This window comes from Polyodon spathula, chromosome 6, assembly GCF_017654505.1.
Source record: "Polyodon spathula isolate WHYD16114869_AA chromosome 6, ASM1765450v1, whole genome shotgun sequence".
NCBI lineage: Eukaryota > Metazoa > Chordata > Actinopteri > Acipenseriformes > Polyodontidae > Polyodon > Polyodon spathula.
This window is the reverse complement of record NC_054539.1, coordinates 59,286,020-59,303,334: the sequence shown is the minus strand read 5'-3', so window position 1 is coordinate 59,303,334 and position 17,315 is coordinate 59,286,020. Positions and strand designations below refer to the sequence as shown.

Sequence of the window (17,315 nt, the reverse complement as noted above, 5' to 3'; positions counted from 1 at the left end):
CATTTGTTACATGTTTTTTTTAACAGTGTGCCTTACATTAACCCTTACCCCTTACATAATAGGGTACACAAGGTAAACCTAGCAGTTATGGGGTAACTATGAAGTTAACCTTTTATCCCCTCCTCATGAGAAAGAAGTGGTTGATGGGATTACAAGATAGCAGTGGAAGTCACATTGTAATGTCATGCATATTTGCATCCTGAAAACCAGCATTGTTACCTGACTGTACAGTATACAAAAAGTTGTTGACAGGCAATAACAGCATAATAGGGCTATTGATAGATTAAGCTAGTGCAGACACAAAAGCCGCTGGATTTGATGTTCTGAATGTTTCCATTTTTCTCTGAAAGACAGATCGCCCTCGCCATTATTTTTCAGACGTTGCTCAAAATGATACAAAAACCTATAAACATTTCTCAATTGCATTTCTTTGAAATGTTCAACTCTTGAAAAATTTCTCATAAAACTTTAAAAAAATCTAGTTTTCCTTAAATAAATATGCATTCACTAAATCTGCGCTGTGTACATTTAAAAAGTAATAAGTACATAAAAGTAGTGACATTAATTACACTGTACACCAATATAGTCATAATGTGATTAAACAGTCGTCTATTTTTTAGTTAATAAAATAATATATATATATATATAATATATATATATAATTATATATATATATATAATATCATCTATGTGTGTATATACTATATATATAGATATATACATAACACACACGATGCACGTATCACATATATATATATGTAGATATATATATATATATATATGCAGTTTGAGTTAAATTGACTTAAATTAAACAATCAACTTCTCCTTTTAATAACTTAGAACTTTGCTTCTGACTTTTAACGCAAATATCTTTCAATTCCCATCACTATAAGGGGTGACATTTAATGTACGTTGAAGGGCAAGAACGAATTATTATGCACTCTAAAATGGATAACTGTTTCGCTGTGATGTTCAATGCGAGTCTAGTCTGCTGTCAAGAAGGCTGTTGTCATGTGAAAATTAAATGTCAGCTTCTGTGTAAACCTCACTCCACCTTTTACAAATTAACAATGATTCCATAAAGATAAACTCCCTTCTTTTGTATAAATTACCCTCTTCATAATAGTGCAATATTTTGCCTGGCTAATTACAGGTTAGGGATTCACAGCAAAAATGATTTTTTAAGAGACTGTAGTGAAAAAGCAATTTTAGCCATTCAAATTGGAAGGTTTTGACTTTCTTTCTTTCTGCAAAAAAAGTTGTTTTCATTAGAATAATGTTGGGCATCTCTTACAGGGATGTTTGGACATCAGTGCTGTGCTTTATTTATTACGTCTAAAAACCTAGCAGCTCAGTGGACAGGGGTACCATTAACCAACAAATATACAATGTGCTACTGCATTATTTGTTATTAGTTAACAAACCACAACAAAAAAGTGTCACTTAAAATAATGCATGATCACTATTGCATGCTATACTTGAACGATGCCGTATTGCATCCTAGAATTAATTGAAATTTGTCAGTCAAATCCAATATCGAACAAACAAGAATACACATTTGAATTCAATACAATTTAATGTATTTACCTATGCCATGTGTTGCTTAAGTGAGTCACAGGGTGAAGAAGCCTTTTCTGTTGCTCTGTGTTTGCTCAAAGTATAATAACAAGCCAGTCTGTTGGGTTAAATTTGTATGTGGTCTGGAACTGCCAGCTAGGTTCTGGAACTGGGTATGTATAGTTAAAACACAATATACAATTATAAGAAAGGATCAATACAATGACATTTATGCCATCTGTAAAATGTATTTCTAGCTCAGCATTTAGTATTGGCAAAAAGTAATTTTAATAAACAACTTTAAATCAGACTGTTGTTTATGATAAAGTTGCAGTACTACAGAATCTGTTATATGGAAATTAAGGATTAACCCTCAGTTTAGTGAACAAAATTATAAAATGGCTTGGATAAATTAGATTTTTTTTTTTACCGTTATCAATGATTTTGCGGTTTCATGAAATGTACCCATTGCTGTGTAATATGTAGTTCTCTGTGAAAATTCCCATGTATTAAGAATAAATATACACATTTTGTATCACTTAAAAATAACATTTGCTTATAATACCAAACATTGCCTGATTAACACACTATCTGTTACACTGCACAATTTATTTAAGATGTCTTCAATTAAAAAGACACTGCTAAATATTTGTATTTCTGCTAAAGATGTTGTGTTTTCTGTTGTTATTTTTTAGATTTATTTATGTTTTTATTAGGGCTGTCAAGCGATTATAAAATTAATCTCAATTAATCTTGGTTTTAATCTCAATCACTACATAGCCTTGGCAAGGTTGTCCATCAAATTTATTCAAAGCAAGTAGCTAAATAAAAAATAAACATGGCCGCCACAAGCCAATCAAATTTCAGCTATGGTCAATTTGCATCTATTGCAGTATTTATCTAAGGTAGATTGTTGTAGACTGATGAACCTTCAGAGAAGTGGACGCCTATGGGAATTAATGTATGCTCTATTAAAAAAAAAAAAAAACCTTGATCTCTGCTTAAGGTCAAGTGTAAAACCAGCTTATAACTACTTAGAGAGTGCAGATAGGGTCATGGTTACTATGGAACATAGATATGAACCTATATATATGCTATGCAAAAAGGTCCTCGACGGTGACCTTTTACCTCTCCTTAAGATGAAATGCAAAACTGACTTATAATTCTTAGAGAGTGCAGATATGGCCATGATGACTATGAAACACATATAGGAAACCATATGGGCTCTATCCAAAGAATACCTTTATATTGACCTTTGACCTATGAAGTTTGTTAAACGTAATGCTGCTGCGTCAATAAACATGGAGGCCACAAGCAAATCACATTTCAGCATATATTGTACTATTAATCTATGGTAGAATATAGTACAGTCTTCAAAATTCAAAGACTATTGGAGGCCAGTGGGATGCTGTGCCACAGGGAAAACACGGTCATTGCTGTACGTATAGTTTACACCGTGTTGTTACTATTAATGTCAAGTTTGTAAAAAAAAAACTATGGAAAGTGAGTGAACAATGGATGGCAACCAATCAAAATGCTTAAATTTAACAATAACTCCTTGGAAGCTGTAAAGTTACTTGCAACTTCTAATTATTATTATTATTATTATTATTATTATTATTATTATTATTATTATTATTATTATTATTATTATCCAAAGAACAACCCAGCTTAAAAACCTTGTTTTCCTATTTATGGATTCTGGATCCTATTTGTTGGTCCCTCCTTTATAGTTTTATATTTATTTACAACCCAGCATTTGTTGTTAAATTGTTTGAACCAAATGCTAAATCACAATGGAGTCAGTTTATTACTCAACTTACTGCATTTTAAAGGATCAGTTAATCAGTTTAATAATAATAATAATAAATAATAATAATAATAATAATAATAATAATAATAATAATAATAATAATAATAATTTTAAAATATTTTATGAATAACTTGAACTGTGCCTAAATAAAACCAAACATTCACTGAATAACATTATGTCCATCCATAATTGGAAATAATATTATTTCATATAAATGTGGATACTGAAATAAAACAAAGCTACAGTGTTAACAGGTCTGCAGTCGGTAGCTATCTACTTTGCAACAGCTCTGGTTATAGTGTCTTACTTAGCTTGATTCATGGGTTTGCAGAGATCCTGAATTTCTAAGAGTACTCTATCAAAACTGATGGATTTGTTGTTGTATTGCTGTTGTCTGTAGCAGAAGAACGACTAGAAAGTGTATTTTGAGAAGTGAAAGCATGTTTACCGCACTGTTGGTACAACAGATTAGATGTACTTCTGTGACACTGGAACTCACTTTGACAGGAGATACAAGTAACCCTCTTTCTAGCCAATGAAATATGATAGTTTTTTTTGTTTTAAATAAACTTCCCATTCACAAGTCCTTCAGTTTGAGTGCTTTGCTACATATTGAGGTTGCGTGACTAATTGTATATGCAAACAATGACTAGACTCATTCAATCCTGGCATGCACTTAAATGTATTAAAATGGCACAGCAGTAAATTAATTATGGTATGCTAAGACAGAGAAGAGTGATTAACATGCGTTAAAAAAATTAATATCCCAAAAAAGTAACACATTAATCGCAGAAGATATTTTATTTAATAATTCACTTCTGGTCAAATTAGAATGTCTTTAAAAGGTGGATATACAAATAAATATTCTACAATTTAGCATTTACTGTTTTTCAGGTATTTAAATATTTAGGAAAAATATTTCAGAACTAGAGAAAATTGACTATTTTGAATGTGACAATGCAAATTTTTTGCTTTGAGTAACATTATGTTTAATTGTGAAATATCTTAAGATATCTATTTTTAGAGTGTGAAATGCAATGAAATAAACACATTGTTACAGGTGAAAAAATACAGCCCTAATTATGATGGAGGGGGAAGAGCTAGCTAGCTATAGATGTTTTGTGTACTTCCACAGAGGCTTCTTGAACTCCCATCCCAGCCTGTTACTTTAACCAATAGTATTCAATTAGGGATTTGTTGTGTGGCAGTGAAATTCACCCTGGAGTTGTAGAGGACTGATAGTCCCTGGTTAGCTTTTGAAGCATGGTGAAAAAAAAAAAAAAAAAAAAAAAAAAACATTTTATTAACCCTGGAACTTTGAGGCCATCCTAACAATACATCTGAAGCCTGAGAGTTCTAGAGTTAAGGCCTTGTCCGATGTTACTGGCGATATGATCATACCAAAGAGAAAAGCAGCAACTGTCATCTAAGTTGGTTCAGAATATGCACCTATCTGTTTGTAAATCTTTTTTAAAGAAAGAATTGGGTAAGTTCATGAATATTTCCCCTTCAATTGTTTTTTTTTTCTTTTTTCTTTTTTTATAACTGTCATAAAATAGAGGCTAAGCACATAAAATGGTCTAACCTGGCATGCAATGAAACATTCTACATTACATGAATTATCTTAATTAACATTGGAAGACTGTTGAGCAATGCATGTTGTGATGTAGCAGATGAGTGCAAATGCAGATATTGTATGTTCTATGAAAAAAAAAAACTAATAATAGTTTGTCTTCTAACCTATGAAAACACACAAAACAGAATATAGATAAAGCATGAGAAATGTCCCCATACAGACTAAAATGAGTTCCTAGGTGTTCTCTATAGAAACAAGGTTACTTAATTTTTTCTTGAACTGTTCACCATGTAAAATTTTATGTTATGGTGCTGTAAAATCACACGTTCTAAGCACTTTCCAGGTGTGGTTGAAATGGTTTTAAATACAACTATTTGAAGCTTTAGGGGTTCCATAGAGAAAGTATAATGTTATGTAACCCATAATTGTATTTATATACTGTAGACTATAATAAAGAAACAGCTGATGTTCAGTACACTGAGGATACAAGGCAGTGGGTCACTCCAAAATAATCAACCAGCTGCATTACCCACGTAAAGCTGTTGTGCTCTGTTTCTCCTATTTGAAAAGCAGTACATATTATACAAAACAGATCACACTGCTGCTACAGAGGAAAAAAAAAAGTCTTAGGGGTAAGTTTACTAAAGTGTTGTGCCTGTCACAATATTCACAAACCAATTGCAAACGAGTCGGAAGTCTTGGGTGAAATGTGCTAGTCAAGCACAATGCTATTTGTGACTTTTTAAGGAATGCTTGCAGGCAGCAGTGTCTGTTTGCAGTTCAAGTGTAGATAAAAAATGTAATTATGGGCATTCCTACATAAATTAGCAAAAAGGGGATGGAGATAGTGCGCATGAGAGTTCTAATGAGAAGTACAAAAGCTGCAGGCAATTGTGACACTTACAATTGCATCAATTTGTTAAGAAGCATGTTTTAAACAGTGCAAATGTTGCTGGCATTTCCCAGTCTGTTTTTTCTCATGTGTTGCCAGTTGTGCTTAATGCATTTTTGAGGTGAACAGCCAGATATCTATTTTACCCTAAAAGCACTGTGTACTTACAAACCTTGAAAAAAAAAATGCTATGACATTTCTTGTTTCCCCAATGTGTTGGGAACAATAGACGTGCACAATTTAGCATTGCACCCTTGACTAATTAAAATAAAAACAGTATACATTGGGCTTATAGACTACTAATGATAATATGAGTTAATTGTATAATGCAAAATGTGTTATTGGTCCTTTTAAAATCCGTATTAACGAGAATTCACTGTTCTCCTGTAAGTATCATAACTTGTCAATTCGGCACCATGGTTTATTTTGTGTTCGTTGTCTAGGCTGCACAGTTAATAATAATAATAATAATAATAATAATAATAATAATAATAATAATAATAATAATAATAATAATAATAATAAAATTTAGTTTCAATTTAAAATAATACTTTATTTGCATTGTACATCAATGTGTACCATGCAGCAGCATGATTTATTTTGTGTCGCTATACCTGTAGCTTTCAGCTAAAGTGAAAAGAAAGTGCGCTAGGTGTTCATTTGATTTTACTACATACTGTATAGGTGTACTGTACAGGTTTATATTTTTTTCATAATGTAATGTGTAGCCTACCCAAAACACATTAGTGTTGTTTCAATGATTTATACATTTAAAATACATCGAGCACTATAAATGTATTTGTGTGAGATTTTGTTGTATTTTTTTTTAAACCTGACAACTCCTTATGTCAGACAAACATGTCCAGTTTAGTGAGGCTACTGTATAATTATGAAAAGCTTTTTGATAGAAACATATTTTTTATTTTGGGGTGAAGGTGGGGGCCCCACTGTAGAATCTGGTGGGATTAAACTGCCTTTTATTTATATAACATACAACAGTATTAAAATAGCTACATTTAACAGTATTAAAATAGCTACAATAAAGATGGAGCCGAATGCACTGTACGGGTGAAATTTACATTTAACAAAGGCAATACAGGCAGTCCTCAACAAAATTGGTCCCTGAAAACTGCGTTGTAAGTCGAAGCACATTTTCCCATAGGAACAATGTTATAAATTGGGGTTACGTTCCTGAAGGCCCGTTGAATTGTACTCATGCAAATATTTATACAACTCTACACTTAGCCCGGTGGGTACGCGCATATTACTCAGACATGCACTTAAGCTCTACCCTGTAGGGGTTGTTTAAAAGTACAGACTAAGGGCTTTCCAATGACGTATTGTCTGTGTATGCTGTACTTCTAGCCGGAACGATTGCCTGAAGTTAAGCCCCTCATCATGTGACAGAGTTCACAGCTTAGGTTTTGTTTTGAGTATTGCTCTTATAAGACATTGTTAAGGGCAAATAAATTCTTAAAAAAAAAAAACACTAGACTGAGTCAGAGCGACCACGACAGGTACTACTGTTCGGACACCGAACATGCGCACATGACGCATGACCCGTTTCTCGATGTGTTGTTCTTGCCATATCGATATTGTAAAGTCAAAGTAGGGTAATAATGCAAAAGAGTCGTAAGTGCCGGGCGTCGTAAGTAGAGGATCACCTGTATTAGTTTGAATCGTGCACCCTTGCATGTGTAGACTTTATCCTTCTTTGATGCAGCAAACCACAACTCAACTCTCGCTATTTATTTGAACAATTTTCGCAATAAAGATGCAACACATATTTAAAATAGTATATTGCGGCTATTTTCATGAACAAATTTTCTCTTTGTACATACGACAGAATGTTTACTTTGCTAAGTGTCCCAACAGAAATGCTCATCTTAGTACACATACCCCTAAGTGTTAAATGCTTTGATAGATTTGACAATTGAAATAGGTGGAACTCTATTCGATTGGCATAAGTTGATAAAATGTATTTGAACAACCATGTGCTTTGGGTAAAATAACGGTTCTTTAAAGATAGCATTCACAAAATGTTTTATCAATTTAAAAGTGTGATGCAGTATAAAGTAAACACTTCTAGACTGTTATAAATAGGCCACTATTAGTTTAGAATAATTTAATGAATACATCTAAACAGACATTGAAGGAAGTTTTTATTTTTTTTAAATCACTCCTAAGTTAAGGCTTGGTGAATAGGGTCTAATATGTCCAAGGAAAGTCCTAAGAACCCAACTTGTTGTTTGAAGAAATAACACAAATAAACAAGACAAGTCAATTTGGACAGATCAAGATCCATCAGCAAGTTACAAATATCTATGTATCTGTCTATCTATCGATATTAATGCTGGGATGAACACGTGTTCGGATGGTCACTCATAATTTAAATATCCATTCGGATATTCGTTTGTTTTTCAAAAAGTAATAAATGCCATTATAGTGCTCTGAACGCAGGCAGAGACAGCATAGCGTTATTTGTCCCAGAATTAATATGAATATGTTTTTGTGAGACTTTTTAAAAAATTATTGTAAGTTGATGATCACAACAGAAAGTAAAAAAAAAAAAAACAACAAAAAAACCCCAAAACCTCTGCAGTAATTGTTACACTGGCCAGTCCACAAACTAATTGATTTGTAAAGCTCTAGTGGAGCATTTAATTCCTTTCATATTGGTTTTTAAATCCTTTACAAGCAGGGTCACCCCAAAACTCTTTCTGCCAGATCACAAAGGCTCAAGCTGTAGATGTGTTGCTTAAATGCCTGGGATTTCAGTTACTACCTAACAAATAAAAAGGAAAACTTTTCACAAAGGTTTCAAGGGCAAACACAAACAGTAAATGTTAGTGCTTCTCGATGGTTTCTTTGTGTACTAATCTTTTTTTCTTCTTCTTTTTTTGAATAACCTTTGTTCTCTTTCTCTCAGTCTTAAAGCCACTCTGTTTTATATAAAAGTTGATGCACGGTTTCTGGAAATATATTTTTTTATTATAATACAAAATATAATCTTCTCCATTTGTTTGTAAATGATAAAACGAGAAGAATGTGTTTAGATCAACCTAAATTACACACCTTACCACTTGATTTCTATTTCATGTACTGTATGTATCCTACAGTATACCAATATATAAAATATAATCTGTCCAAAGTAAAAATAATATGGTTGTATTAGTAAAAATGTATGAGTGTGCTGTGAATACACAACAGGCATTTTATTATTTTTTACAATAATGCCTATACCCTAGAAGAATTTCTTACATTTGAAGTATTACAAACCTGAGATCAAACAACAGCAATAACAATTCTATAGACATGTACAGGTTATCAGTGGTATCAGTGTAATTTACATTGTATCATAATAGTGTATATAATTTCAGTCATTATTTATCTGATTCTGAAGTATTACATCCAGTGTAGAAAAACCCATGAGGAAACACATTTCTTAAAAATTGCTAGGAAACATTAGCAGGAAACATTGTCTGAAAACTTTTTAAGCAGCACGTGATCATTACTGCCGCATGTTCCACTAATGGAGGAAATCATTATTGGTGCAGCAATAGAAAATAAAACACTGTTAATAAAACTAAAAAATAAAGTTGTTGCACTCTGCAGCATTTCTCCGACCGTCACTACCCACACGGCCTGAGACTCAGACCTACGCTCTCCAGTTCCCTCAACTGGATAGGTTAAAAAATAGACTTTCAAGGTTTCCCTGCTACTGCTAGATTTCTTTTCTTATTTAGTTTTGCTTTATTTCATTTGGGGGTGGTCTCCTTTTGGTTCTTTGTCTGGCTGCAAAGCTTCCGCAGGCTTGTTTACATCCTATAGGGGCAGATCTGAGGGAACAACAAAGTGTTATTTTATAGGGCCAGCAATCCCCCAAGGCTCGGCTCTCAGCCACTCAAAGAGAGGGAAAGTTAACACACCCTCTTCCCCTCCTCTCTGTGTCACTGCCATGACTGACAGGAGGATCTTCCGAGGTTGCTTCCCTCTTCCTGCAACACTATGCATATGTCAGACAGTCAGCACAGATCTCCCCTGTTACAGACAGAATGAATGCTTTGGAAAGATTTGATCTTAAGTTTCCATGTAATTGCATACCTCAACATAATGTGGCTTATTTAAAATCCTTAATTAAAAAGAACAACCACAAACTTTTAACACATTGCACTGGGAAACTTGTTAAGTGCCTTCAATGCAGATTCCAGCCTAGGTTTAGCAGGGAAAATAATATTAATGCTTTTATAAAAAATAACATATACATTTAGATGTCTCCAGTATCCACACCACTTTGGTTCTCATACTGTACAGTAAGAGTAGTGTACAAGGAGAAGTCTTAATAATTAAACACAGACATATGTAGCCTCTGTAATTAATGGTTCAAAAAGACCGTGGGCTGCCAGTTGGTCCTTATATTTCGCACAATAGGCAAGTGCTGTACACCTAGGTCCACACAGTTCCCCATAGTAAAGGAGCACTATTATTGTTGTTGTTGTTGTTGTTATTACACATGCCACTTCCACAAACATCTACATTAACTTGATTCATGACCTGCACTCCCAAAGCCAGCCTCTTACATCCCACCAGCCTTAGGGTTGTTATTCATCAGTATCTCGCTCTCAATACCCAGTCAACCTTTGAGAGCAGTTTTGCGTAAGTCGTTTGTGCTGCCTTGTGTACATTAATCATAGTTTTAGGTCTTTAATATGTTTGCTTATGATTTTGAGTTCCAAACAGCCAAGACAGATCTTAATTTAGAGATTACAGTACAACAGTATGATTAGACTTCAGATTATCTCTCAATGACAAAGTGTTTCCTAATTGTGAGCTGGTGTTTGAATCAAACTGGTCTGATGGAGGAAGAATTTTATAATAGTAATTTCTTGTTCTGCAGCATATTTTATTAGACATGTGCATAATGTTTCCTATATTTCTAATGTAATGTTCAGCTGCCACATTTAATTATTAATTTAGCTAAGTGCATCATTTGTTTTTATGAAATAGTCTTATAAAAGCGATATTTTTTAAACCTGGATGTGTTATTCATTTCATATGGTATTCTCACTGGAGTTTAAATGGCTAGTCTTTGTACTGGAAGATGCCATATCTGCTGCTTATCTGTATCTCAGGAGAATCTGTGGGCAATTGATTATTTAGCTGACTCTTTCAGTTTTTCTTCTTACAAAAGCTAAGAGGGCTTAAAATGGATTTAAGACTGAAAACATAAACGTGTAGGGAGTAAGGTCAGTGTTCTCAAAAGTTTGGATCGAAGTGTCTGATTGAAGTGTAAAGTGTATGTTTTAGTATGGCACAATAATGTTCACAAAGTATTTTAGTAGCTGATGTCGAAAGTAAAAATTTAATAAATACTATTTTACCTTAAATTTACCAAAAGTATTTCTTAGAATAAAACAACAGGGATATTAAATAAAAACATACATTTTATATTTCTCAGATTCTAACTATGAAATTAAATAGTTTTCTCTCTGGATTTACATTGGTTTTTTTTCCACCGTTCTGCAAACCATTGACACTGTCAGTCAGGATTGTCAATGAATCTAGATACATATTAAGCTAATGTATCACTGTAATGTAAGTTTCCTGAAGGTGTTCAGTTAATCGAATTGTTATCCATTATTTTGTTTTATTTTTTTACATTTTTGAAGTCCTGTTGTGTACTTGCACATGTACCTTGAGGTTTACCAGATCTCCGATGCTGCAGCAAAAATATTTATTGCTTCAAAAATGTAAAACATTTTTTGTTTTGCTGAACACACCTTCTTTTAACTAAGTCCTACTAAAATTGCAGAGGGATTCCATTGAAATACATTGCATGTTGGGCTTTTGACTACTTGCGCTGCTTCATCAATCCCAAATATTGATTGATACAGCTCAAAAGTTGTTAACCAACATATCTTAGATATCACTAGAAACATGTCTATAACCCATAATTCCTTTTTTTCTGCTCAACATTTTGCAAAGTGTTTCACTTTAGCCTATTTTGAATGCTTTTGAAATTAACAATTGACTCATGGAATTCAAGATGTGTTTACCTGTGGAATCTGCTGTATGGTAGTCTTTAATAGAAGACATTTAAATCCAATCTCATGCAAAGGTATTTGATATCAGCTTTATAGGTGTCTAAGACCCCATTCACACTGTCGGCTCTGGGCCACCTTTTCTCATATGTGAATGCTCCAAAAAAGAAATGCGAGCCCTGGGCCAGCCTAGATTTAGGACACTGTTTCGATGCGGCACAGTGCCTCCAATCCGTGACGAGGGCTGGCCTAACATTACCAGTTTGATTTTCTATTATAACATGGAAAAACGCAGAATTCCTATGATGCTGGAACGTTTTTTTTTTGTTTCATGAAAATAATCTTCTGGTCCTGTGGCAGAACCATCCTGATTTAAAAATTCTGCAGTCGGTTCTCATCTATGGTGGATAGATTACTGATTATGTTACATGTCATCTTGATATTGACCTTGCACAGCCTATTGCTTCAGCGACACTGAAAACCCGAGATAAAAAAGGTTATTTCTTCCAGATTATACTGACAACTAAGCACAGCATGTTACATCCAAAATAGGTCCACCATGCACCATAAGAAGGGATCTTTTTTGTATGCATAACCCCATTCTTGTTTCCCAAATCTGCTCAAACTGGGCAAGATGATGACTCCCTACTGTGGAGCAAGACAGAAAATTTCTTTGCCTGTTGTAATTATAATACTCTTATAACACATAGCTCCAAGGCACTTGGGGAGTACTTTCCATGCAAGGTTACTGTAAACAGGAACTCACATTCGTCATCTTAATGTAAGAACAGATAATTCACTATGTTCATGCATTACATTAGCTAACCTGTAAAGTACTATTACAGCAAAAAGGACCTGTTGTAGAATACTGTGCACTGGAAACCTTCAAAATGTCCTAATCCTACCACTCCAACAGAAAAGCAACCAGGTCATGATATTTAATTGTAAACCAATCAACCTTCACTAATGTAATGTCACTTTTACTTTAGAGAAATAAATGAAAAATCTCTTGGCACGTAAAGGGCATGCTTTAACGAATGGAGGGTACTCTAATGTTGTGATAAGATTATGATGAAAATGGAGTGTTTGATCTACTGAATTTTAATATGCTGGAAAGATTATTGGGATTACTTTTCTTGAAGTGACAGAGACGTTTTAATTCAAACATATCTATGATTTGCATTCTCTTTGACAGAGTGGCTTTAATGATTTGAGGTTTTCTTTACAGATTTGTATTTTTAAAACTATAATTTTGTTAAAATTTGTTGAATAATTAATAGCTGGAATGATTGGCATGCATGGAAGTGTTAGATTACATTATACAAGTATATATATATATGGCATATTTAATGGGATTTATATACTAATGACACACTAATATTTTTTTTTTTCCCATAACTATTTTGTGTTTTACAAATGACAATGCATGTGATAAATATTTATTTTATTTGATGGTGTATTGGACAACAGCGTCTTATCAGACGATGATCTATTCAGGGATACCAAGATATTTAGTGAGCAGGTAGTCTGAGTGAAGTTATCCTTTAATAAACTCCCCATCCCCAGTTGTACTATTTAATCAGTAAAGGGTCTGAGTGAGGAAAAATGGGCAATACAATCCCCACCCCTTAGTCTTGCTGTAAATAATTTATTGTATCCCTAATTGACTGAATATATAGTAGCACTGTAACCACAGTTTATTGTTTTCCAAAAGTGCTTTCTCTCCTTTTTTCGAAATTTTACCAGATTCAGGCCCCCGTAATATTATTTCTTACATATACTTGTATGCTTTCTCCCTCTAATTCCCCATTGCTTGGGAAAGCATTATTTTAAGATAAATAGTACTGGTATGTCAAGTCTGGTGGGCATTTCTATACAGTGTATATCTAAAACCCAGCCAAAATAATACATTTATTAGATCCAGGCAAACCCAGGATTGGCAATTCTTTCTTTTAATAAAATATTTTTATATTCAAAAGTACAATGATACATAAATATGCACAAAGGAATGTACATCTCATTTTGCACAATTTAAAAAAAAAAAAAAAAATATATATATATATATATATATATATATATATATATATATATATATATATATATATATATATATATATATATATTTATATATTAATGATAGCTTGCCATTGCTCATTGAGAGAAATGTTTATTTTTCACAATTTTAAGATACTTCTTTGACTTGAATAGTTATTATTATGATGATCATTAATATTATTATTAGTATTACTGTTACTACTGCTTCTGTTTATTCTGTTTGTTTTACATTTAACCTGTTGGTCTTTCTCTGTTTCTACAGGCTAATGGATTTTGTTCTCACACTTTCTTCATCTGCTTAAAATCTGTTCTTCTTTGTCAATTACTACAGGTTTAGCCCCTATGAGTGGTATAATCCCCACCCATGCAATCCCGACTCGGACGTGGTGGAAAACAATTTCACCTTGCTAAATAGTTTCTGGTTTGGAGTTGGAGCTCTCATGCAGCAAGGTACACGATTCAGCCTGCTCCTCCCTTTGGGCACATGTCCCACTTTTTTGCTGGGGGTAACTGCTCTATCAGGCGCACAATGCTTGCATGGGTGCCTCTGTGCATGTAGCCAGTAGCAGTTCTTGTTTTTGTTTTTTTTTTCTTGCATAAAGGGAACTTTAGATGCAAGCAATATCATATGCAGGGTATTTGTAGTCAAGGGTAGGTAATCATTTGTCACTCATGCATGCAATGTCATCTATTCCTTTTGAGAAGTAAAGGTGAGTATTCTATCAACCAAAAGGAACAATACCCTGTTTCTTAGCCTTCAGTTTTCTGTAATTAGGAATCACATCTTCTCAGCTAGTTTGAGTCCCGAATAATTAAATAAAATGACACTCCTGTGATGAAACTGCAGATATTTCACCTGCATGCTAAAAAAATTTGCATTTCCTCCTGCCTAGTGCAACATATTGAATTTGTTTGAGCACCCTTGTATAAAATAAAATTCTTTTTTTGATTAACAGACAACTTAGCATGTTCACTGTGGCATTTAACTTGCTACTCCCTGAATGGCATGGAGCACACATAGGATTTAACAGTCACTTGCAGACATATTACCTTTCATGACTCATTAGGCTATTTTACTCTTCTGTATGTGGTTGCAAACAGAGATTTATGTCACTTGTATGCATGCCGTATGATGCAATTTCGCATGGTAACAAGAATTGTCATACAACATACTATAGAGTGACATTTATCGCCACAAAGGGGCAAGACCAGATTAGAAATTACTCTAATTTGTCTGGGAACATTGAGGAGGGGGTTCTCCAAACCATCCTGAAGGTGCAACCACCCTTAGGTGTAGAAAGGAGAGTTATACTTGGGGATAAATGAACTCTTTCCAATATTTTCAAGATAGTTTTCTAAACACAATTTGAACAATAAAACAGTATTTCTTATTCTTTAATAATCAGCAATGGATTCATCAGCAGTACGTTTTTGTTAAATTGTACTAGATTTTGATCTAGTGGATCTAAAAGACAAAGACAGTTTTGCGGGTAGGGGTGCAAACTTAATTGTGTTGAGAAGATGTGGTTGTAAAAAAAACAGACTGGCTAAGTAAGAATACTGTTTCTTTTGGCATGCCCCTATCATTGCACAGGACTACATAGTAGAGAGGCCCCCCTGTCCATGGCTTGCTAGCCCCCAGAAAACTGTGGGATGTAGTGTTGGACATGACGTTACCTTGGGTACATGACAGTCAGCCCCAACCAGGCTCTGTTTCAGTGGCCTACAGTAGGTGGTACCATCTCTCAGGTACATGGGTAAGATACGAACTTGTGGTAATGTGACCTCGGTATCAGAAATTCCCACTGTTCTTTCTTCCCCAGTCTCTGGTTTTGCACTGTGTTGTTTTTCTAAGAGCAGTCTGAACTGCTGAGCATCCTGGGTAATGTTCTTATTGTTCTATCATGTCTAACTGTGTGCCTGACAGGGCTGAGGGAGCATAAGGAGCAAGGTATATTTCTCTTTTTCCTTACAGCATTCTAGGCAGACGTCTGGAGCTGGAGTTGGCTGTCATGTCCAAGTGTTCTTCTTGAACAACATGTGGTAATATGGACCGTGGGGAAGTTGTTATTGTAGTCATTCATGCCAGGACCCAAACTTACAGAAATGACTGCATCAAAATGTACAGAAATGCTATGTTTTCTGCCTTTCCCATGCTCCACATTACCTGTTTCTTCAAGTATGAATTTACCAGAATGCAACTTAAAGTTGGTTTTCATAAACTGACTAGAAACCCCATTAAATTTGCCCCAGACCACACAAACAGAGACGCAACTACTCTTTTCTTTTTACTGCATGTAACTAAAGATTACATATCCACAATTACATTTATTAAAATCCTGATCCTGAAAAATTATTATTGTTATTTATCATTATAATTATTTTACAATGTTTAGATTCCTACATTTTTGGGAACACTAAATCTTGCCATATCATTCCTCACTGGTCACCCACATTAAAACAATTAAATCATTTATTAATTGGTTGTAGTTTAAATGTGATTGTAGTATTAACTGGAGAACTCACTGTTTGATTAACTCTCAGCAGGCAACTCCAGCAACTACTGAGAAGTACAGAAGTAATTTGTGTAAAATGTGTTTTCTGTGTGCTGATGTCAATGCTAGAAGTCTAGTACGAATAATTACAAAATGATATATATATATATGTGTGTGTGTGTGTGTGTGTGTGTGTGTTTGTTACTGGGCTGTGGTATGTGGAAGTAATAGGTATGTACTTACCAACTCACCTCATACCAGAACCAAACAATTAGCTATTAAGGTTACACCAGGTTACACTAGTGTACGTTACCATAGGGTAGAATGTAAAACATTGTAGGACAATAAAGAATGTCAATTCAGAGGTCAGGTATAAAACAGTGATTTAAATTCATTTTTATTTAGAAATTTAATTCAGATAGATGGCAGGAGAGTACCAGGCCTTGAACATGGAGACAGAGATGACTGTCTAATTAATACGAATTACACAGCATCGCTCTTTCCAGCATGGTTTAAACCTCACTGCTACAGTGGAAATTACATTATGGAGAAGCAATTCATGGAGGGTGTTGATGCATGTTTTCTTTTCCCCAAGAAAAAAGGCCAGCCTTGCCTGTAGTCTTGACGTGATATAATGTACCCCTTTTATCTACTTTGCCATGTATTATTAATTAAATGACAAATGTGTTCCACTTGGTATTTGCCCATTCCCTGTGTCGGGGTAACAGTAACATACCAGATTGGCCTAAGATGGTCCTGGACTGAATTTGGAATAGGCTAAATCAGTATACACTGACATGCCAGTTTAATAGAAACTGTAAGCATCTGTCACTGAACATTCTGGCAATCCATAGCATTCTGACCCATTAACAACGTCTTGTGACAA

At 34.1% G+C, this 17,315-nt stretch overlaps 1 protein-coding gene across 2 annotated transcripts in view; it reads left to right on the top strand.

The window, feature by feature from the left end:
• The window catches only part of LOC121317404 (glutamate receptor ionotropic, kainate 2), a 216,800-nt gene that overhangs the window by 152,055 nt on the left and 47,430 nt on the right, over positions 1-17,315 (top strand). For both annotated transcript variants that reach the window (XM_041253299.1, XM_041253300.1), the window contains one exon: positions 14,266-14,384. In XM_041253299.1, the coding sequence (XP_041109233.1) occupies positions 14,266-14,384 (119 nt within the window). The remainder of the gene's footprint in view (positions 1-14,265; positions 14,385-17,315) is intronic.